General features: G+C 36.3%; 1 protein-coding gene, 1 long non-coding RNA gene and 1 pseudogene across 4 annotated transcripts; 1 reads left to right on the top strand and 2 right to left on the bottom strand.

Annotated features, from left to right (window-relative positions):
- Positions 1-1,632: 1,632 nt before the first annotated feature.
- On the bottom strand, positions 1,633-3,085 carry LOC110750432 (uncharacterized). Its single transcript, XR_002525738.2, has 2 exons — positions 2,919-3,085; positions 1,633-2,027 (listed from the first exon to the last, which is right to left on the bottom strand). It is a non-coding gene; the product is annotated as an uncharacterized LOC110750432 (long non-coding RNA).
- A 2,164-nt stretch (positions 3,086-5,249) lies between these two features.
- Positions 5,250-9,324, top strand: LOC110750485 (pfkB-like carbohydrate kinase family protein). 3 transcript variants are annotated; one of them, XM_021950830.2, is made up of 12 exons: positions 5,250-5,402; positions 5,501-5,779; positions 6,028-6,104; positions 6,272-6,381; positions 6,495-6,609; positions 6,792-6,854; positions 6,978-7,141; positions 7,624-7,685; positions 8,204-8,270; positions 8,649-8,708; positions 8,798-8,926; positions 9,004-9,324. In XM_021950830.2, exons 2-12 carry the CDS (start codon positions 5,530-5,532, stop codon positions 9,029-9,031), a joined length of 1,125 nt encoding a protein of 374 aa, XP_021806522.2. In that variant the 5' UTR covers positions 5,250-5,402; positions 5,501-5,529; the 3' UTR covers positions 9,032-9,324. The 3 variants fall into 3 exon arrangements, with proteins under 3 accessions (XP_021806522.2, XP_021806524.2, XP_021806523.2); XM_021950832.2 differs by having other exon boundaries at positions 5,269-5,402; positions 5,640-5,779; XM_021950831.2 differs by having other exon boundaries at positions 5,271-5,454; positions 5,640-5,779.
- A 3,607-nt stretch (positions 9,325-12,931) lies between these two features.
- LOC110750452 (nuclear transcription factor Y subunit C-3 pseudogene) lies at positions 12,932-13,740 on the bottom strand (annotated as a pseudogene).
- Positions 13,741-17,402: the final 3,662 nt, after the last annotated feature.

Raw genomic sequence — 17,402 nt, 5'->3', positions numbered from 1 at the left:
CGTTTTGTTGTCTCTAATCGATAATAATTAATCTCATTAAAAAAAAATGATTTTAATTAATGCAAAACATTGTCTAGCAAAGTGAGTGCACTCTGTTGTAAGTTGTAATGAATAATTGCAGAACTTCTGAAAAACAAAACTTAAGGTCAATAAGTCATAATTGCATGACATTGCTTGGATAATACACAATGGATCTGTTTTATTTTCTTTTTCCTTTTTTTCTTTTTGTAAAGTGGCAAGTTTTTCATTAAGAAAAGGGGAAAATACAAGATTTAAAGATAGGAAGAACACAACCCAAATACAAAACAACAATAACAGATGTAGAAATAGAAAAAATAAATCACAAACATTGCAACAAACTATCCAAACTCCTTTTGAATTCTCAGTTTGTAATGTCAACAGGAGGGTTTTTTAAGGGAAGTGAATCTCCCTAATTCTAGTGAAAAATGTCATGAATTTGAGCTGAAATGGCATTGCCACTAGGGAATTTTTTTTATAAAAAAAAATTTAATGATGATCTAAAAACTTGATTTGCACATAAGAGTGATGCATGTGTTACACGGACTCTCCCATATGTCAACCCTTTCTTTCAAGTCTCTTAACAGAACAGAAGATTAATGAAATTGCTTCAAGTGAAAGGGAAACACCATGCCACATGGAAGGCAAAATAGTAAAATAAGAAGAGTTACACGTGAACATGGTTCTTCTGATTCATTCATGGGATGGAATTCGAAGGAATATCTAGGGGGTTCAAATTCAATCACATGTCACTTGTCTGGGGGACAGAATGAATTAGTAGAATATAAACAAACAGCTTAACGTACCCGCCATGTTCATGTTTCATTTTTTTTTATTTTTATGGTTTTGCTGATTTGTTTGTTTTGTCTACTAAATTTCCCTTATGCGTCAAGCACGACAATCAGACTCACTGGTTTTGTAGTAACATCGATGTAGCACTCACCTGTATGAAAAGAAATTGTACAATATCCGAAATTGGTTTGTGATTTTAACGCTCTTCTTTTAGCATTGCGTTCTTAGCACTCACCTGTGCGGGAAGAAATTGTACAATATTTGTTTGTATGGCAGATGGCTAAAAGAGGAGTACTAAAATTGCTACCCTTTCCGAATTAGAGAGACTATTGTCAACAAAATTTCCGAAATCATCTTCACGTAACACGTCTTCGGATCATGTAGCAGATCTTCTTGTGCCAAAAGACATCTATGTAACGCATCATTCACCATCAAGTAGAAAGAAAAAGTAGCATTGGAAAAAAATAGAACTCCTTTAACAAGTTTACTATACGGATGTAGTCTGTAGTAGAGCCTAATGCAGTGCAGTATGGTTTGTCTGGTTACTGGTTACCCATCTCTGGCGGTTGTGGATTTGCGACGGCGGCGGCAAGGCGACAGTGGCAGCTGTAGCTTCTCAGATCTAGGGTTCTTCCTTTGTTTGGATTTTGGGCTAGATGTTTGTTTTAGGGTTTTTCATTTCTGTTGGGCTGAGACCTTGTACCTATCAGTGTTGGGCTGGTTTTTATTTTGCTTTTTCTGACTGTGTAATCCCTTTCATATTTATGGAATGAATTACCTTGACAAAAAAATACCAAAACAAAACAAAACGCGACACAACAATACCATCTAAAACCGCTATCAGCTTCCATATTGTACACATTTTATGTATTCCACTTCAATGCATATCCACTTACCCACAACCCTTGATTTTAAAAAAATAATCCCGAACTAAAAGTTATTGTGTTCATCAACAGATATCATACATCAGTTGGAGCTAAAAATTCTTGTGTTCATCAACAGGGCAACCAAAGAATGTGTTGACCCTTGCTTTACATTGTAAGTTTTGATCAAACCCAATTCACCAAATTCTGCATAATCTTCTTCCTCTGACTAGACACATGCTTGAGCCCTCTGAGCTATAACATTCCTTACCCTCTCTGATTGCTTCTCTTTCACATCAAACCCTCTCCACCGCTACAAAGAAAAGGAGGCGTTGATTTGTTTTGAGTCTTTACCTGAGTTAAAAACCAAACCAGGGGGAAAGAAATGAGATAAAGAGTTGTTTGGAACAAAAAGAAAAAGAACACAGGTGTTGTTTTCCGAGTGCGCCAGCCAAGTCATTGTATACGAGCAATGTCCTTTCCAAATTAAAGACTTAGAGAGTATAGAATAGTTGGGAAGCAAATGGAAAAATATTGCCATAAACATTAACATTTATAAAAAAAGTACCATGTCAATGATATCATTCATACATACGTAGAAATACTAAGAATGCACACGAGGTGAGGTAAGCTGAGACCGTGAGGGATGAAAGCCACATTCGACATACCCATATGAAATGAGCATTATATTTCTTCAATGTACACGGAATTCAAATGCCATGCATAGCTAATGTATCATAAAGAATTTTTGTGGTCACATAATGAACTGTGAAGTTTACTCATCTGATAAACAAGTTTTGTTGGGCATGCTAGGATGGGGGAAACCATATGGAACTACAAACCCATTGTTAACAACAGAAACCAAAGTAAAACAATTCAGAATCAGATACGCTCATTATGTGACCAAGCCTTGAAATGTATAGCTCTACATTGAATTTAACCAATGATTACACACCACAAGGAAAAAATTGAGATCAAGGTTTAAAAGGGCATGTGGGAGTCCACTCACTGGATAAAACTCAATTTCTAGCACAACCAGAAGATGGGTGATGATCTTGATAATTCTCATCTAAATATGAATGTAAGAATTTACTTCAGAAGAACCCATTAAACCAATTGAAAAGCACATCCCTTTAGCTAACTGCTCTTTCTTTCTGCTTAATATATTTTAAATTTGGGCAGAAACATAAATCCAAATCCATCATAAATACCATTAAATCAATGAAATCAAGTTCAATTCAATACCTGTCAGAGCACCAATGGCCCAAGTAATTCTCTGGGTCAGCAAGAAACCCTGTTGCGCAGTGCAGTAAAACTTCCCAATCCAACAAAAGAAAAAAAAAGAAAAGGAAAGAAACAAAAATTGCGAAACAAGTGAGAGTTGTGAGGCTTTGGGTAGTGGGTATTGTTGATTTAGAAGTGGCGGGTTGAGCTTGAGTTAAGCTGTTGTTGTTCTGAGGAGGAGGAAGATGGCGGCTCAGACTCATCAACAGCAAGTTGAGCTCTTTCAAGGAAGGGCCTGAACCCAAGCTGTAGCGTAAGGTACCCAAATGCCAGTGCTCCAAGCACCACAACTCCCGATCTCATCGCATTCACTTTCGTCCTCTCCCTCATTCTCTTACTTCTTCTTTCAGCCCCAACTCAACTTCCCACAGGTCCCAAACTAAAAAGCTGCTAGAGATACAAAGCAGGAAAGCAAATAAAACCAAAACGCTGTCGTTTCACTCTCTACTTTTGAGAGCCATTGTAGGACCCACTTAAGTTTGCCAACGTGTACGCTCAGTCTTCTTCCACATAGGGGCGGCAATTTCCGACACGACCAGATGAACGACTCGAAACCCGCACGAAAAATTAGCAAGTCAACCCGCACGATTAAAATTGCATATCAAATTCGGATCAACCCGCAATGACACATTTAATAAACGGGTGAATTTAGGATCAACTTGCGAAATGACCTACTTGACACGTTTACTATTTTATTTTTTATTTTATTAATAATAATAAATATGTTCTATTCTATTCCACTGTGTACCCTATGGTAGTAGATTTCAACCCACCCAAATGAAAATCCTTACCTTAAGTTGATCTCCTCATTCTAAATCTCATCTTTATTTGAATTCAACCTCCTATCAAACATGTGACATGTTTAATTATGTGTTAAATAGGTAACATGTTTAACACGACTTGAATCCGACATGACAAGTTTATTAAATGGGTCGAATTTGGGTTGAGCATTCTTGACACAATACGAACCCGATACAACACGATCCATTGCCAATCCTACTTCCATAGCCAAAAAATCAACAATTTTTCCGAAACATTTCATTGTTTTCACTTTAGTGTGTTGGTAGAAATTTTTTAATGTATGTAACCATATATACATGTATGCTGTGCGTTGAGGTAATTTGTGAAAAAAAATAAATAAATAAATGAATAGTATTTGCCATTTGCCATGATAATTGCTGGAAACACACAATGTTTTTTGCAAGGACAGTCACTATTTATGTGAATAGTAGCTGCCCTAGCCCCCCTTGCCATGGCAAGGGTTTCATTGTTGGAAGTGCTCTAACAAAAACAATAGCCCAGCCCACTCAAACTTTCTCCTTTAACAAAAACAATAAAAAGCAATATAAGCTCCTTTAACAATGTTTCGACCAACTAGATTAATCTTGAGAAGCCAAAAAACAAATATCATAATTTTATTATTCATTAAAAAAACAGAAAAAAAAAATATTTTTTTTTTTTTTTAAATTATTGTTTTGAATATATATTTTTTTTTTTGGCCAAATATTGTTATAAATCTTTGAATTGGGTTTCTTTGTAGCATTTATTTATCTTTTAGGTCAAAAACTCCAATTAAATTTAAATATTATAAGAATTATTTTTTAGTCTGACACAACACCAAATATAGGTCTTCACTATTTTTACAATCCAGCTTCTTAGTCCGATGCAACATCAAACGTAGATCAGTACTTAATCCAGCTTAGGCCAATCCGAGCTAATCCAAGATAGTTCCAGAATTTAATCAAGTCCATAATAGTCCGCCGTGCCAAACGACCCCCTATTATCCTCAATGCAAACTCTTCATCTCCCTTTCATCCTCTTCCACAGTTACTTGAATTTTCCTTTATGGATCAATTGAGCCATTCTTTAGAAGCTACAGCACTCGGGTAAGTTAATATTGGGTTCTTTAATTTATAGGGTTTTAATATCTTTCTAATGTTTCTTTAATTTCTAGGGTTTTATTCAGTTCAATATTCTTTAAGGTCAAAGCAAATCGTCTCCTTCTCTAATAGGTACATATACATTTCTAATTGTTGTTGATTTTTCTAGCTTTTCCCTCATGAAAGGAAAATTGTTATATCGATGTGTGTTACATGGGATGAATTTGTGCTTCTATTTGTTGTTGTTAACTGAGAAAGGTAAATTTAGCCACTCTATTTTAAAATCCTGAGTCTGTCTCTGATTTCAGTGAAACTTTTGACTGTCATAGTAGGGCCCACTTTTTTTTTTTTGACGAAATCATAGTAGGGCCCACTTAAGTTTGCCAACGTGTACGCTCTCTATCTTCTTCCACAGCCGAAAAAACCAACAATTTTGCCGAACGATTTCACCGTTTTTGAGTGTGTTAACTTGGCAGAAATCTTTTATAAATAAAAAAGCGAAAAAAGAGTTAGCTTGATTCATTAAAGGCTTCGCATTTCGTTGATTTTCGCAGTTCTTGTATCGGTATGTATCTGCAGTTTCCTCTTCATAGTTCACCAATTTGATAAATTTTTGGGTAAGTTCATCTTATGATAGTTTTCTTTCTTTTTTTGGGTTTTTAGTTGTAGCAAAGTGTGGTGCTTGGTCATTGATGTTAATAAAACATGGAATAAATTCTGGGTTTGGTGCAATTTATATGTTGGCTTCGTCTCCTGTGTTGAGAAGGCAACAGTTTTTGATAAGGTCTCTTGGAGATTACAGCGATCAGAACACTAACACCCATCAGAAAGGAATGCAAGGAATAAAATTCACCAGTGGAGCCTCTTTGGAGGCTGATGCTGAGAACGTTCTGAGAGCAATCACTCCGACCCTTGATCCCAATAGACACAAGGGTCAGGCTGGTAAGTGCACACTATGCTACCAATGTCATTTCTTTAACTTTGTATACTTATTTGTCAATGATGATTGTTGTGCTTGATACTGTATAATCTAGGCAATGACTGAAAACTGAGGAATGCTGCAGCGTTTTGATGTTGATTCTAGGGAACTGACTTGCTTGCTTTCTGGTTTTTATTTGAACTGGTTATGTTATTTGTTTTACCAATTATCTTCTAAATCTACCTTATCTTTACCCCTCAATGCTTCTCAGGAAAGATAGCTGTTATCGGCGGGTGTCGTGAGTACACTGGTGCTCCATATTTTGCAGCTATCTCAGCATTAAAAATTGTTAGTGTCCTGCTTTTTAATTTAAAACTGAAAATAAAAAAGTTGGCTGGATTCAATCAAGAATGTAGCTTATTCTAGACTGAAATGGGATTAACAAGTGATTTCTGTTTTTCGTTATGCTTGGCTTGCTAATATGGTGGAACAAAAATATATTCTTCCCCTTTCAGGGTGCAGATCTATCCCATGTTTTTTGCACGAAAGATGCAGCTTCAGTCATAAAAAGCTACAGCCCTGAGTTGATTGTACACCCAGTTTTAGAAGAATCATACAGTGTTAGGTGATTTATTTTTCATAACAATTTCATATGTCTATAACAATCAGTATATGAGCTTTATTATTGAAAGAGCTGCTAATTTTGTGAAATGATTTTTTTGTTTTTATGTTTTTTAGGGATGATGAAAAAGGTGTCATCTCAGGAAAGGTTCTTGCTGAAGTTGATAAATGGTTGGAAAGATTTGATTGTCTTGTCATTGGTCCAGGCCTTGGAAGGGACCCATTTCTTCTGGTTAGCTTTTTGTTTGTGCAGTTACTTGAGGAGCTGTCTTAGGCTAGTTTAGTGTTTGATTAGGACATGTACTAAATATCTTCAACACTTTAATTTTCTGTATGATGCACGACTGGTATTGTTGTTATAATCTCTACCAAATCCCATCCAAAATGTTTCTAAGATCGAATATCATAATGCAGGACTGTGTGAGTAAAATCATAAAGCTTGCAAGGCAGTCCAATGTCCCAATTGTCATAGATGGGGTATGCAATCACAAGTGTCTCTATCATCCTTATGGTGTATTTAATCATTCTCTTTTCTTATGCGTAGTTTTCAATGCAAATTGTAGCTATGAATTTGTTTGCTGATGGCATAATCTTTTCCAGGATGGACTCTTTCTTGTTACAAACTCTCTTGATCTCATAAGTGGATATCCCTTGGCTGTGCTGACCCCAAATGTAAATGAATACAAGCGCCTTGTACAGAAAGTTTTGAGTTGTGAAGTAAATGATGAAGAAGCTCATGAGCAACTACTATCTCTTGCAAAAAGGTAAACAGACTTTTTGTATTGTGTTGGCGGGTTGACAACTGCTTAATCTTATACTTACATCACAGGATAAAATATTAAGAACTTATTTTGTTCAGAAGTTAATAAGGATGTTTTACAAATACGTACTTGTCATAATCTGTATGTATCAAAATCATGTTGGCTTGCATTCACCGTTTGTCTGTGTTTTAGCATCTGTACAGGCAGGAAAGGTTGATCTGGCATTCCTTCGGGGTCTTAAACCATCTGATTATTTATAAATCAAAATGGGAAGTAGATGAAGTTGTGCAGAATAGTGTGTTAAATCAGCTTCTGAATAACTCCCTCATTTCCACTTCACACTAAGGCTTTTTTCTTTATAATGTAGTTTGTCCCATGCTATAAAATATTTACAGTTTTTTTTTTTCATTTGTCTTTGTATGTTTCCATCTAATGATTATTGAGTTTTATGGAACTAATTGAAGTGTGGACCCTTTCACTGTCAGGATTGGTGGTGTAACTATACTTAGGAAAGGAAAATCTGACTTCATAAGTGATGGGGAGACAGGTATATAACCATATATGCCAGTATACTGTGTGTTGAGATGGTAAATGGTGAAGCTTTTGCTTAAATAATGTTAATATTCCATGAATATATATTTTTTCGCATCTCAGTTGGGAAATGTAGATAAGCATATTGGAAACTGCTGGTATGGTTGCCACTTAGCCAGTTGGCTAGTGCATTTCATGTAACACACTAGAACAACAATTGAACCATTAACACCTTGATTAAAGTGACATGAAGTTGAGAACTTGGCATGCGCCTTATGTTTTGTGTCCATGAAGATGATTTTTGACTTGAAACTGGGCCATGAGAAGGGTTCCATTTGTCTTTCTTTTTTGTTTTTGTTTTTTTTTTGTTTCTAAAAGTTCTATAGCTCACATGATTTGTGGTTTTTTGACATACTGCAAACCAAATCCAAGACTTTTTATTTCCTTTCCTTTAGGTTTTGGAAACATCCCTATTGCATTCCCAGATATGGAAACCTCGAATTATTGAACTCTGACATCAGATTCTTTTTGCAGTCAAATCAGTGAGCATCTATGGTTCTCCTCGAAGATGTGGTGGGCAGGGTGATATACTTTCTGGAAGGCAAGTTTTTCATTCTGACTTTCGAGATTTTTTATAAATAAATAAAAAAACCATTATGGCAAACATTGACGAGTTTAATATGTGCTGAATTTGCTATCTTCTCCTTACTTTTCCAGTATATTTTTCCCAAAGAATGCATAACCCCAATACCATAATATGCTTATGAGAATGTGAGAGAGATCCATTAGAGTATTACAAATTTCACTACTAGTCCTGGTGACCTTGTTGTGAATTCCATAGTCACGAGGTGATGGACACTAGCTGATGCTTCTGCCTCTAAAACTCAGATTTTGAGATATTACCGAATGTTATGTTCTGTTGCACTGATGGATAACTAACTTTAACATAGAAATCTGATGATGTGTTTGGTTACTCCAGTGTCGCTGTATTTCTATCTTGGGCCCGTCACGCTATGACAGATGGGGATCCGAGTATCAGGTTTTACATTCCTAGTATCTGTTCATATCTTTGATTCCTTACAGCCCTCATTTTTTACAATTGATTTTACCCAATTTGTATTGTTACAGTTCCAAAAACCCCGCAACGTTGGGGTGCATTGCTGGGTCCGCTTTAATGAGAAAGGCTGCATCCCTTGCTTTTGAGAATAAGAAAAGGGCAACCCTCACTACTGATATCATCGAGTACTTGGGAAGAAGGTAGTTCCCCCTAAAATAGAACGATTTTCATGTGCGGATTTAGAGTTATGTGTAAGACTTTACTTTCTCTATTGCAGTTTGGAGGATATTTGTCCGGTTCGATGATGCTGTTGAATTTCAGATGATAGAGTTGGATCTACACATTCAGAGAGATTAGTTCGGTTGCCAGAAGAACCACATTTTCTTCCTTTAAATTAAATCATACATTTCCAGACTTTTTGGCTTGTATATAGAGTGCTGTTGTTGCCTGTTTCTTTTTTGACTTGTATACAAAAAGGAGGGTTATGACATCTAATACGGATGAATGTTTCATGAGTCTATAAGATATGCTGCTAAGGCAGTGATGTTTCTAAGCCAGAAACCTCTCTTATATTTTATTTCACTTCTTATTATGAACAGCCATATGACGCAAAAGAATAGCATAAATCTACCATGATAAATATCCTTGTTGCGTACAGAGCTGAAAGGATACCATCAAAGGAAGACTTCTGGACTAGCCTGGAGAAGGAAAAACACAAAATTTATCTACAGTAGCAGAAGCGCACAAGTTTTTCAGAATCTTTTTCTAATAGCAAGAACCAGCACTTTGTAGCTGTAACAAATGGATATAAAACATTTTCCGGAAGCCTTCTATGCGGCTGCATTCTGGCTCCACCACAACCAGCCCAAGACGCTATTATGCAACATCACCTCCTTTGGCGGCTCCATCAACTGCTTGATAGCTTGTTTGTCGGACCTTTTTGAGATTCTCCACAACCACCCCAAGACTCTGTGGCACACAGGCTCCACCATGACCCGCAATATAAGTTGTTGCTCGACCGGGTTATGGACCTCTTAGCGGAGCAGTTGAAGTCTGATATTGACAAATTGAAGCAGCACAGGCTAAGGATGGAATTGGAATCCGAAAATGATGATAAAGGAGATGGTACTACTCTGCCTTTCATTAGCCAGGCTGCATAATGTTGCACTCCTGGGAGCCCTGAAGAACACCACGCCGCCCACGCCATGTTGCTGTTTAAAAGCCTTGGAAGAAGGCTTTTCCCGCCAGAATCAGATGAACCAGAAGAATGGGATCGGCTTAGGCAGGAGTTCTTGGAGCCCTTGACCGAGTATAGACGCATGGATTCCATTCAAGAGCCCTATGTGGTCAAGAATTATTTGGAGGAGGTGAAAGCAGACGGCAGCATCATAAAGCCAGATGCATTGCTTCCAAATCATATCATAAGATATGTAAAAGATGAGGATGTTAGGGAAGCAGCTGAGATTTTGTGGAAGGCAATGATGGAGAACATGTACCTAAAGCAAAAGCGGGGGGAGGAGAAAAAATTTAAGAAGTGCTTAGTGTGTAACATCACCAATTACATGGCCGAACCGAGCACAGAATTGGCGGCAAGTTTGGGAATTTTGGTGTCTGAATTGAGTGAAGAGCCGGCATGGCCACTGCAGGCCTTGGCATAGCCCTGTCACTGGAAATAGTAACACTTGGTTTAGTAGTAACACTAAAGTGAAATTAGACGTGCATTAGTTTTTCATTTGGGTTGGATCGACGAAAAAGAAACCTGACACGAAAAAAAAAAACATAATAAGAGAAAAATAATTGTATTTTGTTTGGAGTAATACAAACTCCAACCAACTTCTCCAACAAAAAGAAAAATAAAAAAAGAACAACTTTAAAAGCACATTATTATTAATTATAATTAAATATTCGTTCTCCCAATGAGATTAGGAAACAGGAAAATATAAATACATACTGTGATTTAGGGTTTCCAAATTTTGCTATAATCTTTGTTAGAAAATAAACATAAATAAACAGACAGCCCAGTAATTTGTTAGAAAATTTATTAAGGGAAAGCTATAATTCTTTGACAAATGTAGTAATTAAGGGCAAGCCTTCTCTTACAACTCCCTTTCCCATTATGCTGCTACCTAACTTGGCTACTATCATCTTTTTGCAAATTCTAGATGATGACCATTGACCAATTACTGAGTATGATAGGGGTGGAACCACACTTATACTATGTGGTCAATTGAGCCAAAACACACTACGGTCACTATTATTTGGTTACATTTGTAGTTTAATTCTTATACTACAAGCTGTAAAAAAGTGTGTTATCTCTTTAATTGGAAGAAAGTGTGTTCATGTTCGATATTTTATAAACGCGTAATGATATTAGACTATTAACGATTAATATGACAGTTTAATAACATAATACATCGAATTGTCTAGTTCAATAATTTACAGAATAATATGGAAATCTTCTTTTGAACTATAGTTTGACTCGACCACTGGACTCAGAACCAAACTGTAGTACAAACAAATCCACACAGGGGATCAGCTTGGAAAACAATGTCTCTCTCTCAGTTGACTTTGAAATTATATTGGACAAATTTAAAGTTGTTATGCATTATTAGTTGCGGAAAGTAATTAAAGTGACACAGCCGTCGATAAATAATTTACTTCATAATTAGATGCACATAAATAATAAATTAAAATTTACCCTGCAGATAAATAATTAACTTCATACTAGCCCCTTGACACATGCTCACGGTTTTTTTTTTTTTTTTTATAACTTTATTTTTAGAATTAAGAAAAAAGAACATGGGTAGTTATGTTCCATAAAAGTATGACCTATTATCTGATTTTGTTTTTAATTTTAATTTTTTAATATAAAAAATGTGAATTTATCATATTATCCTCATTTAATTAATAATTTCAATTCTTAATGTTTAAATTAACAAAATGCATTTGCTGGTATTTTGAATTAACCAAATGCATTATATATATATATATATATATACTTGGAACAGCTTGTCGACTAACTGTTGCTCTACTCTTTTAAACTTAATTTCTTCTTAAAAAAAATTAATTTGCTTATTTTTACTTTGTATTAACTTAACTGACTTAGAAATAGTTGACTTGGAAGATGACTTGGGCAACTAAAAAATAAAAAATAGAGAAATAATGAATAAAATAAATTAATGAATAAATGTAAATTGAAATTAATAAATTAATCATAAACTTAAAAGAAAATTAACGTAGGTGAATAAATTGTACAAATAAAAAATTATGAGAGCACTAAATTTAATTAAAATGAGAATACAAATTAATGAAAATAATTGAATTAACATAAATTAAAATTTGAAGAATTATGTGGGAAGAACTTTTCTTGCTTAGTTAATTGATGCTTCTGGGTGAAATAATTGAATGTGGGACGAAGGGCTTCTGGAAGGATTTCCCAACAGGGACCAATAATGTTCCACCATTGAAGAAACCAGCATAGAAAATATAAACATCTCACAGAAGATGCCAAGTTAAGAATAATCCATGCCTTTAAAACTAATGAAGATGGTTACCCTATTTTAGACGAACGAATAGGTACAAGCATAGAAGATGGAGTCATATATATATATATATATATATATATTAAAGATGACGTGTTTTTGTCAAGAGAGATGCTTTGATGGCATATTTACTAATCAGTAATTGGAATTTCCCATCAGGAATTGAATTCCGCCTATGGAGAATTCATGCGTTTACTTCACATCAAGGAATTGAAAATTAAGTGGGGCCTACACAAAATCCCCTCTATAAATAGGCCCTTTCACTACAATACAGGGGTAAGACTTTTTTTGCTTGACTTATATACTAACATATTGTTAACAGCGAAAGCTCTTAGAAAACAAACTTACTCTAGCATCGAAGGGTCTTAGGCTGGTTCCACACCGGTTCCGTAGACCTCACGAGTCTCGTTTTCCTCCCATTCAGGATCAGCATATGAGGACAGGAAGAATCTGCATCAAATGCTCAATCGATCTCTCAATCGTCCATATCACTTGTAAGTTGCACTCATCTCTATCTGTTCAGTTTTGGTGCCAACAAATTTAAATTTTCTACAGTACCATACGCCATGCATATAATCTTTTCATGTAGCAATAACAAGTACTTTGTAACTTTAATGACAAGCAAAGTGTGTAACTGTATCCAAGATAACCACTTCAAATTGTACACCTTCAATTACAAACAATGATTTTTTACTCCATCAACACTTTCACTCAAGAATCTTTGTGCGGCTGCTGTTGCTGTGGCCATGTCGGCTAAGCAATGTAGGGATGCGTCTGTTGGCCATAAAGAGTTTGATCCATTACAGGCTTTCCCACTATCAAACCCGGAGCACCAACCTGTGGAGCATGCTGAGCAGGCATGTAATAGTAAGGCACACCATCAGTCGAACTTCAATTGGAAGATTCCCACCTCTTGGGATAGACGCAAGTACCTCATCTTTCAAATCCTCTCTCGGGACGATATCAACCAGAAAATTGAATATATCAGTCCGTGTAATTGCTGCGGCAATGTCATTCTTTTGCAGTGTTCTTCTTTTGTTCTCCTCTGTGTGATTCCAAGACCGCAGTGTCAACTCTAGAATGAACATCTCACAGGCCCTGGCAAATATGACTGGAGCTTCGGCTGAGATCATCCTCACATCCTCATCAGCCTTCATAATCTTTTTAATCCTGGCCAATGGCAAACTATGGTTCTTGAAATCCATAACCGCCTCAATTTCTTGATACTGTTCTGCCCAAAAACTTTGGAGTTGTTGCTGTAGTTGCTGTTGTTGTTGCTGGTGGATGTGCTGATAAGCTAGTTGGTGTTGTGCAAGCTGAGAAGAGGCTGGAGGACCTGCCGGCTGAGTAGGAGATTGCATCAATCCAACTGATCCAGTGGGAGAGAGCACCATCATTTGGCCAGACTGATATGGGTTCACACCATATGATGCTTGAGCAGCACTACCAGCCACTCCCATTGTTGTGGGATGCCCATGCCACTCCCATTGTTGTCATCATCTATTTGGAGAATTCACCCATTAGGCATTCATCTTTTTTACCCTTTATATCCTCATACAATTTTTAAAATTCCAAATATGCCATCTACTTTAACCCAAAAATGAGGACATTTTAGGAATTAGTACCACTCATACCCCAATTCCATATATTTTAGTAAATAATTTCAATAGGAATTCGAAATCTAACTTCCCTCAATCGATATGGTTTAGTAAACAATTTCATTAGGAATCCGGAATCTAATTCTCATCAATCTAACTCCTCATCAATTTAATTTCTCCTCAATTCAATTCCTCCTAATCCAATTACGGATTAGTAAACATGCCATGAGTGTTTTGGATTTGTTTGAGTTCTAAATGAAATTGTGTTTAAATGCGTATAGAAGAAAGAGATTCCAATCGAGACTCCTTATTATTATGAATTCTAAAAATTAAATCGTAGAAAAATATTAATAAATAGAAGAAAATGGCAAGTGACAGTAGATAAAAGGCATGTCATCTAGGTTTATGACATGTGTTCTTATAAGATACGGACATGTGTCATTTATGTTTTTTTACCTTACAAAATTTATAAAAATCAGAAAAATATGGGAAAAGAATGACATGTTTGCATAACATTTATCAACACTTCAATCGTTTAATCTTGTGTCATAATACAGTATCACCACGTCAGGTAGTAATACTCCCATTCAAAATCTACCACTTGTCACTTTTTATTTTTAAAAGTTAAAACTAATTACAGCTGGATATGAAATTATACTTTTACCCTTTCAAATAAAATTTAAAAAATAGAAAGAAAAAAAAAAAAAGTGAACGAGTTACCCAAACTCCCTCTCTCCGTCACCGCACCCTTCTCTTTCACTTTCTTTCTCTCTTCTTCCCTCCATCTCTCTATCCTCTCTCGATAACATGTGAGAAAACTTTAGACTTTTCAATTGAATATGTATGACCTGCCCAAAAGCTGACTTGGGATCAATTGGAATATGTAGATCTCATTCTTCTAGATGAGAGAGGGAAACTGAGACAGCGGGGGCGATGGAGGCAAAGCTGAGTGCAGTGGTTGGTGTACAATATTCTAGTTTTTTCAATTTTTTATTCTTTTTATTTTGAGGGAGATGAATAAATGGGCAGAATTTCAATGTGGAAATAAACAACAAATGTAAGATAAAGTCCAGCTGTATAAAAAACTGTAGTTTTCTTTGAAAAGTGACAGGCTGCAGATTTTGAATGGGAGTATTACTATATGATGTGGTGTTACTGTATCATTCTATAATTTCTCGTGTCATAGGGACATTTCTTGGATTTTTTTCACTTTTCCTCCTTGGATTTTCTTTCAGTCCCACTGCCAATGCCATGGCAGGAGGAATTTCAGATGCATTATTGAAAAGCAATTCAGATGCATTAGTGTTTCGGTTGCCCACCCCTACCTAACATTAAAAGTTTGCTACAACATTTTCAACGGCATTAGTTATGTCATCTGTTTGGTATGCCATGTGTTCGAAGGACAATATTTGCATTTGATTATGTTTAGTTGCAAGTGTTTTTATGGAACTAAAAAACTGATAAAAGACAGAGATATATTTGTGTTATACTTGTCTCCTATTTCTTTGGGTGAAGATCTAATACTTATCTAAAGTTTTCGACAAGTGTTATAAAGGAAAATGAAAATCCTTGGTGCCCACGCAGGTGGCGAAATATATAACCACCGTTCTATTCCTCACTCAAAATCAAAAGAGAGTGTTGAATTTGAATTAGAGGAATCTTAGCTATGAAGAAATCAATGCCAGTGCAAGTATGTTTCACTTTCATCAGGGTTCTGAAAGTCTTGTCTCCTCCTACTCCTCCTCCGCTTCCACTGCTCGCAAGAAGATTCATGGCTTCCAACTCCAAGGGGGACAATGACATGGCCAAGAACATCTTTTCCATCTCCCCTATTTCCTACGGTGATCCCTGCCATGATCTGTATTTCCACGTGAAATCACCAGAAAACGTCATAAGAATGTGTATCTCACCAGAGCCCACTGATGAACAGGTGGAGCAGCACAACAAGGCCACCATAAACTACCTGAAGCAACTGCTGCCGGTGGCCTGGTCCCACAATTCCCTAACCACCCTCAAGCTCATCTTCAATCTCAACTCCTTCGATGGTCCTGGAGAAAAAGATTTTCCGGCAGCCTTCTACGCGGCCGCATCCTGGCTCCACCACAACCACCCCAAGACGCTATTATGCAACATCCCCTCCTTTGCCAGCTCCGGCTCCTTCTACCTCTCGATAGCTCGTTTGTGGGACCTTGTCGAGATTCTCTACGGCCTTTGTTCGGTTCATTTTTACACATGATTTTTCATGTTATTCACCTATTATTTTGAGTTAGTTCTTGACATTTTATAGCTTTTTACTTCCTTTTTGTGTTTTCTTAGATTTTACCTTGGTTAGAATGAAAATGAGCTAAAAGTGCATTATTGGTTATAAATTCTGATTTTGTTCATTTTCGTAGGTCAACTTCTTGGCCTTGGATCAGCATGCTCCAATGCTCGGATGAGGTGAAGATCTTCATGAAACTTGTTCCAATGGATGTTAACTACAACATATCCAAATTTGAGCTCCATTTGACAAGTTTAGCCTATCCAACTGATCCTATATGTTACAGCAGCTCTGGAAATCCGAAGTAGGCCAGTTTTTTACCTCCATAATGTTATCTTGATTCTTCTTGTTACCATAACACTTGGTAACAAGAAATTACTTTGGTTGAGAGATATTATCTGAAACAAAGAGCATCTTGGTGAAGACAATAACAAAATAGCCCATCATGGCAAGGAGACAAGGCTTAAGGCTTTAACAAAAGTAATTGTTTTATATTAAAAGATATTTTGGAAAAGCTGGAAAGGAGGAGAGAGGAGTGCAAAGAGCATCAGCCATTGAAGGCATTCTATCATTCAAAAACTTTGCAGAGATTTTGAGAGCTAGAGAGCAAGAAGGAGGAGAGCAAGGAGCAACTAAGGGGAGGGAAGAATGGCATAACAATTAGAGAGAACCTTGGGGAGCCTTGAGGCAAGGATCCAAGGGGTTGAAGATGCATTCTCTTTCTCCTCTTTGTTCTTAGTTTCTTTCATTTTATTTGTTTCTTGTAATTTCTTAGTCTCAATGTAACTTCTTATTTAGCTAGGGCTTAGGTTGAAGCCCTAAACATGAAAACCTTATTGTTTTGATGTTTGAGTGTATGAATTTCTAGATATTGTTGATGAATTCCAATTCACCAAATTAATCTATCCTTGATGTATGTTCTTTTTTGATTGATCACCTTTGAAAGCATGCTTCTTGAGGTTGTTGGGATTATGTGTATCTTCATGTTATCCTAAGCAATAAATGGATGAAGTAAGAATCATCCATGTGAATTGGTTTCTTGAATACCTAATGTAAACACCATGCTATTAGGGTTCTTGTGGTGTTCATATTCTCTTTGAGCTTAATGGGTTTTTCTTGTAATTGAATCAAAGTACTAAGCACACCTAGATTCGGTTATAGGGAAGGCACAAGCATTGTAGCACTCGTACTGCACTTTACGTATATTAGAGAGAATCAATGCGTCTTGAGCCACTCGTACTGGTCTTGATTGCGAACATCTTCATCAACACGTTTA

This window comes from Prunus avium, chromosome 1 (assembly GCF_965620075.1).
Source record: "Prunus avium chromosome 1, drPruAviu1.hap1.1, whole genome shotgun sequence".
In the NCBI taxonomy this organism is placed as follows: domain Eukaryota; kingdom Viridiplantae; phylum Streptophyta; class Magnoliopsida; order Rosales; family Rosaceae; genus Prunus; species Prunus avium.
This window is presented reverse-complemented; position numbering and strand designations above follow the sequence as displayed.